Below are 7914 nucleotides of genomic sequence, written 5' to 3'. Positions count from 1 at the left end.
TTACTATTAATTATTTTCACAACATAATGATGTATTGTGGTCATGATATAGTTTCTTGGAAACGAAATTTCAAGATCGAAAGAAATACAACTTAATAATGAGTAATTAATTAATAATTTTGAAAAAAATGATAAAGATAGGTTAGGGCCTTTAAGCTTGCCCACCATAACTTGGGGTGCTACTTTTGCAAAAGGTGCTTTTAATGAGAAAACATAATTTTAAAAGTTCATTGGGTAATGGTTAGTGAGCCAAGCCATGCGGAGACAAGCTAAAATAGCCTTGATAAAGTTTTTAATAGGTGTTGAGTTTGTGAAGTATGTGAAAGTTTGATTAATAGTTATGAGTTCGATTTCTCCTATCAAATATATTATCCTAGTTTCACGTTCATGAAAAATGAAACTTTTAAATAGTTTCTGGCGGTTTCAATAGATTCCTAAAGTAATTTGTATTAACTATTTTCGTAAAGCAAATACATATACGAAGTAGTTGTTATAAGAGATATTGTGTATTCACGCAAGCATGGACGTAATTGTATCAAAATGAATTAACAATTTAAATTAATCATGTTTAGATCTTCTTCTTTTTTTTCTTTTTCTTTTTTAAAAAAACTATCAATTCACCCCATCCACGAGCTTGACATAAATTAAGATTAATATATTTTTTTAGTGATATCTTTATTGCTATCCAATGGGATAAAAAAATCGTGCAAGATGTAATATATTTAAAATAATTCATCCCATAGATGAGATATGCAGTTTGATTTAAGTTTTAACACATAATATTAGTACATATATATTTTGAATTTTACGTTTAAAAATCATATGAGTAGGGTTATTCTGGGTAATTCACAAAGCATCTAGTTTGACAATCCAAATTTTTGACTTCGGAGGGTTGCTTTAATTAAAACAAAAAATAATAAATGCAGCTGGATTCAAATTGGGTATCCAGAGGCCCCAAATTCAATCACAAATTCCAGCTTCCACTGACTGGTAAAAGCCCTAATCTTTTGCTTGACTTTGGTTTTACTACAGTTTTTTTTAATCAGAAACTTATTGTTTTATGTCTCGTTCAGAGATTTTTATTGCTGGAAAAGGTCCAGATTTGATTTTGATATTTTGCTGAACTATGATTTTTTCTGTATTTGTGGGTTTTTTCCTCGATATTTATCTACTTTGATTCTGTTTTTTTTTGTTTACCCGTTGTAAGTTATTTTTCTATGATAGTACGTACCTATACATGCTTGCAAAATACAGTGAATTGAATTTTTGGTATTATTATTTATATGCGAGAAGAGAAATGGAGCATGGAGATGAGTTTTAATTTCTGCAAGACAGTGAGGAGTCGTAATTCTTTACACCTGGGGGAAATAATTAGTATTAATAGGTATAAGGTGTGATTCCTTAACTTGAAACTTAGATGCACATATCTGATTCCATTTTAACTAGTTTTCTTTAATCGGAACGTGCAGTTAAATGTTTTGCTAGTTTTCTACAATCGCGGTTTGCACCGGTTTGGACCTGGGGCATGATATTTATCCTTTTTTGCCATGATTAGTTCCTTGGGATAGAGTTTCTCCTTTTTGTTCTTGCACTTGGTTTACTATAGTTTCAATTTTTGTGCTTTTTCATAGCTGTTTTCAAATAATTTTCCTACTTGTAGAAAATAGTTGTTTTCGTGGTCCTTGAAGAAATTTTGACGAAGAGATCAGTTTCGAGTGCTTTATACATGGAATGTGCAGTTAAATGTTTTGGTAGCATTTAACACTTCGAACAAACAATTTCTCGTAAATGAGCTGGTGCATTAACTACCGTGGTTGCATGCGAGACACGGTTGAATTATTCTTTGTGACATGTCTGCATTATGAAATGACTCATTTGTTAGTTTGTTTCAGAAACTAAGGATAAAATGGGTAACTTTAGTTCTATTCCCATACATTACTTCCATTTTGAAGCTCTGAAGCAATCTGTCTTTGGGGTGAGAATTTACGGATGCATCATTGGTCTGGTCTTGGGAACTTTGTGGTAAGTTTTTCTTTGATTTTAAGTTCTACAATACGTATTTTGTTGTGAAGCATGAGATGCGAACTGAGATTTAGAAATGTTGAGGTCTCTTGTTCTTTACATTCCAGTTTTCCAGAAAAACGAGCATGTTCCACAGGTTTGCAAATCATAACATTGTTTTATTCTTCATCTTATCCTTGGTTGTAGAGATGTCTATATTTTCTTGAGGGGGTGTGCATATGTGTGTTTAATTCTACCTTATTTTACCCATTTGAATTTGCCAATGTATATGAGATAAGATACATAAACATAACCACAGATTCTATAATTGAAAATTTTAGTTTCCATTTTTCTATTAAGATTTGGCACCACGTTTGGATTCCATCACAAGCGAATTTTTTCGTTTTAGTCATTTGGTTTAAAAGTTATGCAGCGCGGAAGTACGCTGTTTATCCATGTCTTGCAGCTTTATAATGTTTTATCATGTGGAGGGTTCATGTTTGTTTTTATCGTATTTCTGTGCTTCAGGGGCATTGTCTTTGTTTCAAGCACTTTTCATGCTTTGTCTCTTGATAGCATTATAACTTTATAGTTTTTATTATGTGGAGGGTTCATGTTGGGTTTTATCGTATTTATGTGCTTCAGGGGTATTGTTTTTGTTTCAAGCACTTTTCATGCTTTGTCTCTTAACAGAATTATAAAATTATTCTGTGGCTAATCTTGATTATTCAATATTGGAGACACGCGTGTCCTGTGTTGCTGAAGGTATCGTGATGATAAACCTTGATTATAAAGGCCGTCAATCAGAAATTCAATTCTTAAATTTTTAAAAATTTGGAGTGTCATGCTTATCATGTGTTACTGGTGATTTTAGGGAGTTTGAAGAGTAAAGGATTTCCGAAGATTATAATTTGTAATGGAGCAGAAAGGAAATGGACAGGCGCAGGGTATTGGGGTGGTGGGTAGCTCTGCTCAGATGCCATATGGCATGATGTCATATCCGGCCAACCAAATGGCTGGAACCTCTTCTCCAGCACCGGTTGGATCGATTCAGTCGTCCCAAGCTGGTGGTCTTTCTGCTTCTCCAGCTCAGATGGCATATCATCATCTTGCCTACCAGCACATACATCAGCAGCAACAGCAGCAATTGCAACAGCAACTGCAAAATTTTTGGGCTAGCCAATATGAAGACATTGATCAGGTAACCGACTTTAAGAACCATTGCCTGCCGCTGGCTAGAATCAAGAAGATAATGAAAGCTGATGAAGATGTTAGAATGATCTCAGCTGAAGCACCTGTTATCTTTGCACGAGCCTGTGAGATGTTCATCCTTGAGTTGACACTACGTGCATGGAACCACACCGAAGAGAACAAAAGGAGGACGCTCCAGAAAAATGATATTGCTGCAGCGGTTACAAGGACCGACATATTTGATTTTTTGGTTGACATTGTACCTCGGGAGGACTTGAAAGATGAGGTTCTTGCATCAATGCCGAGAGGACCAGTTCCTGTTCGAGCTCCTACTGAAGGGCTTCCTTACTATTATATGGCACCACCAGGTGGCACTCCAGAGATGTTCTTGGGGAAGCCTGTGGATCCTGCTCTTTATGCTCAACAACCTCCTCCTTATATGGGTCAGCCAATGTGGCCGCAACAACCTCCGCCGCCTGCAGATTCTTAAGCAGGTTTGGTATCCACATAATTTATAGTCTGTGCGCCATATAGAAACCTAAGTTCTGTTAATTGCTCTTCTTGGCTTATTCTCTTGATATTTGTTGTTATCAATTCAATTTTCCTTTTTTTTTTCTTACCTTTAATCTCCATGATTGCGGCATGTCAGTTCTTTAGGACTAGGAACTGGATTGATGCTCTCTGTGTGATCGATCTTTCAGTTACAAGGTTCCATTCTTAAGATAACCTGGTTCAATGGTTTAGATTACCCGAACCCTTTCTTCTATTAGTTCAAGTTCTAATTGATAGATTGTTTGCCATGGCCCGTTTATACACGACAAAATTCAGACTACCAAATTGTCTTTCCACTTTCCAGTATAACATTATACCTTTTACTACGTCCCTATGTTACTATTACCGTTTATAGGCTGGGTACATGCTATTGATTGAATTATGATAAACTAATACAACTTATGATTTGCAGAAGCTATAGCTGAACCGAGTTTCTTGATTTCGGTGGCTCAAGAGGAGCATGTGAAGTTTGTAGTCAGGCAGATGCATGACGACCTCTAGATACGGAAATGCGTGCTTAGTATTTGCTATCTATCTTGGCGGGATTGTCAGTCTACTGTTTAGCTCATCTCGAATCCTAGTTTTTTTGTATAATAATTTAATGTTGGATGTGTGGAACTTTGTGGTGTTGCCTTACAATCGAACATTTTACTTATTTTCCTGCAGTGGATCATGCTCCATTGGAGCCTAATATTCAAATTTCAATGGTTGGTTATTCATAACAAGCATAACTTGTTATGCGTGTTTATTTTCGTTGTGCTTTTCTAAAAATTTATCTTATTATTAATTCCTCTGTTAATTTTTTTAATTTATATAAATGAATATCTCATCTTGTTTGCACAATATTTTCTGGATTGCGGGCATGCCACGTAGGAACCGAATTTGATTGTAAGTACTAATATCTTAAAAAATATTACGTTAAAAACAAAAGAAAATAGTCTGTAAATTGTAGACATAAATCATCAACATAATTTTTGTATTAAAAATAATATGTAGGAATTTAGAAAGCATAAAAATATATTAAAATTGCAAAAAGTTGGAAACTAGAATAAACCTGAAGAAAATATCTAGAATTAAAAAGTGAATTTGCTTGAACTGATGTGTGTAATTTTTGTTGAGAGTTTGTGAGAGTTGTGATGTTGAGTTCTCTTATGTGTTTTTAACGATTCTTTATTTTTCTTTAAACTTCTGGAACTGTTCTCTCACTCTCCTCACTGTCCATGATCTTTTCCACAATCTCGTCCATTATCCACACTCTACCCGACTTACTTTTGAATCACTGATGGACTCATTCTAATCTTCTCTCTATTCTCAAATTTCTGGGCTTGGACTTATTAATTTTTGGTACAAACAAATACTCCTGCAGACATTTGGCTCATTGGGCCAAAATGCCTGTACTTAAATTCATATCTTGTCTTCAACTCACCCACATGCAACATGATACCCAAAACTCACTTGCAACATGAGGTCCATTAATTAATTCAAAAGTCTGTCTATAAATCTATATCTACTTTACCTACTTACACCCATCATAATCATTAATTAATTTGAAAATCTCTTATATGCTTTCTTCATCTCTTCATATTTCCTCACAAAATGGATATGCAACATACGCCCGAGTTCCATCTAATTTCCTATCTCATTTACTTTCCATTCACACACCAAAAATCGTAACTAGATCGAACCAAGGTGATCTCTGGGTATTATGGTGACAGAACTTCGCCGGAAAGATCACCAGAGAAGCTCAAACCCCGACTAGAAGATGGCTGAAAACAAAGGAACAACACGGACTTCAACTATAAACACTAATCCACCAAGAACAGCCAAGAATCGGAGCCAAAATTTTACCTGAAAATGAAGGAGAAGTGGCGCATAGAACCAGCCTAAATAGCAGTTTTGATCTAGTTGAATCCTTGCTTAAAAATTCCGATTTATGACTTGAATCAAAGTTTAGGATATTAGGAACACAACCCTTCAAGAATTTTCGAGTTTCAACATCGGACGAAGAAGTTATGACGATTTTACGATAGCTGCTACAGTGGTGCCGGAAATTTGGGGTTGGAAATGGTTTCTTCATTTTTCTTTCTTCTTCCTTTTATCTCTATATAAGGTAAGTTTTGGTGTGTATGTATATGTATATAATGTAAAGCAATTTAATTTAAACTAATAGTAACTCATGCCATTTTTATCCTGGTTTTGCGTTTTTTAGCTCTTGTGTATTGTTTAAACTCTAGATGTATTTTATATCGTATTAATTACGATATTCTAAAATAGATATTTTAACAAAATTTCAAAATTTATTTGACATAAATAATTATTTTAATTTACAACTCCATAATTATTCTAATTATGCCAAATCAGCGAATATAATATTTTAGGGCCTTACAATTCCTTCCACCGTCAAGGCGGCAAAGGAACCAGCCTTGGCCAAGATGCCCTTGGCAGCGATATCTGCCAGCAACTGATATTATTGCTTCAATTCTCTTTTGGCATCTGAAAATTTAATCGATTTCCCACTTGCAGAGAGAAGGATTTGCATTTCTTCAATGTCAGCTGTAGTGATATGATCGGTTAAGGGTGGAAAATTTTTTAGAAGGGGGGGGGGGGGGGGAGGTTGAATAAACAATCACAATTTTCACAACCTTTTCTGGTTTATGAGTCAGTTTAATGATAAACTGATACTCGAGAATCTTGTCAGTCGATATCAATCAGTTAACAATAAAAGTTTGGAAATAAACTGACTGATAGATAGAATAAAAACTGAAATAAAAAGAAACAAGATTTTATGGATGTTAGGAGATTTCAAACACTCCTATGTCGCCTCTTCTATCACAAGGGTAGGCTATTCACTAAAAGACTCTGATCGATACAAACAGTTGTACATACCCACTTCAGTTTTGGACTTAACAATGCCAAACTGAAACTCTTAGTTACAAAACAATTTACAGTACTCAACTGGACTGAAATAACTTAGCACAACTGATCTATTCAAGATCAAGAATTATAACAATAACGGTTTGTGCTTGTAAGTCAAAGTATAGCCTTGAATGTTATGAATGTATATAATAAGAGTGAGCAAAGATTTCAGCAGAGTAACAGTATATCAATTGGGTTGATTCAGATTCGGAGTTGAGATTCAGAGTGTTGCATCTTTCTCAGCTGCTCTTCTCTGCTATATATATAGGCTTTGCCTCCAACGGTAATATTAAATACGATTTGAAACTTTGTATCCGTTTTTTGCCACGTCAGCATTCTTCTGACAATCGTACACTGCAACTTTTCTGACATGCGGCTATCCCACTACTTGTTGTAGTCAGATTTTGTGTGGTTGTTGGTTGAACGTCCTTTTCCTTAACTGATGACGTGTATAGCTGAAGGATCAGCTGATAGAATACAGCTGATAAGCTTTCAACTGATTGTAGTAACCAATCAGTTCCAACTCATCAGTCAGTTGTCTAGGAGAAACTGTGAACTAATCTTCAGTTATGGAGAACTGATAGTTTGCATATTTTAGATCAGTTTCTATTAGTCTTATTGATCAGTTAGTTCAATATATTAAACGCTCAGTTTGTTAAACTTCCAAAATTCAGTTTCCAACAATTTCTCCCTTTTTGATGTTTGACAAAACTTAGAAAATAAGAACTGATCAACTGAACTCATTGTAGATAAAATAACTCTTTCAACGTACATATTCGTACAAAGAATAAAAGAATAAAGAATCTTCTAACTGACTAAAATAATCTTCAAAAATCTGCCGAAAAATCTTCTACTTCTTCTTGATCAACTTTGTAGATTGCTTCGGCTGATCTTTTCCTTCTTCTTCCCCCTTTTTGTCAAACACATAAACCTTTTTGGATAACATCCGCACATCGGAGAGACGTTTGATACTGCATTCATCAGGATTTCTTGAGGAAAATCAATTCTTTTAGAGACGGTGTTTTCCAAAAAATCAAGACGTCTTGTAACGAAGGCTGGAGTTTGGAAGTGTGCTTCAGCTGACGCTCTGTCTTTTCGAAGTTCTTCCATTTGGAAAAATAATGAAGTTACATCCTTTTGGATTTGCTGTAGTCTTCCCATGGTATTCTCTTTTATAGAGTCGAACCTTATAGTGTGCAAAAATTGGGTTGACTTGATGTCCGAAATGGAAGTCATTACACCGATAAGGTTGGTC

At 35.0% G+C, this 7914-nt stretch overlaps 1 protein-coding gene across 3 annotated transcripts; it reads left to right on the top strand.

The window, feature by feature from the left end:
* Nucleotides 1–913: 913 nt before the first annotated feature.
* LOC142551149 (nuclear transcription factor Y subunit C-3-like) lies at nucleotides 914–4462 on the top strand. 3 transcript variants are annotated; one of them, XM_075660212.1, is made up of 4 exons: nucleotides 920–989; nucleotides 1952–2021; nucleotides 2875–3685; nucleotides 4156–4462. In XM_075660212.1, the coding sequence occupies exon 3, from the start codon at nucleotides 2917–2919 to the stop codon at nucleotides 3679–3681; it is 765 nt and encodes a 254-aa protein (XP_075516327.1). In that variant the 5' UTR covers nucleotides 920–989; nucleotides 1952–2021; nucleotides 2875–2916; the 3' UTR covers nucleotides 3682–3685; nucleotides 4156–4462. The 3 variants fall into 3 exon arrangements, with proteins under 3 accessions (XP_075516330.1, XP_075516327.1, XP_075516328.1); XM_075660215.1 differs by lacking the exon at nucleotides 1952–2021 and having other exon boundaries at nucleotides 914–989; XM_075660213.1 differs by lacking the exons at nucleotides 920–989; nucleotides 1952–2021 and adding an exon at nucleotides 2100–2765.
* Nucleotides 4463–7914: the final 3452 nt, after the last annotated feature.

Source organism: Primulina tabacum, chromosome 7, assembly GCF_025594145.1.
Source record: "Primulina tabacum isolate GXHZ01 chromosome 7, ASM2559414v2, whole genome shotgun sequence".
Lineage (NCBI taxonomy): Eukaryota > Viridiplantae > Streptophyta > Magnoliopsida > Lamiales > Gesneriaceae > Primulina > Primulina tabacum.
This window is presented reverse-complemented; position numbering and strand designations above follow the sequence as displayed.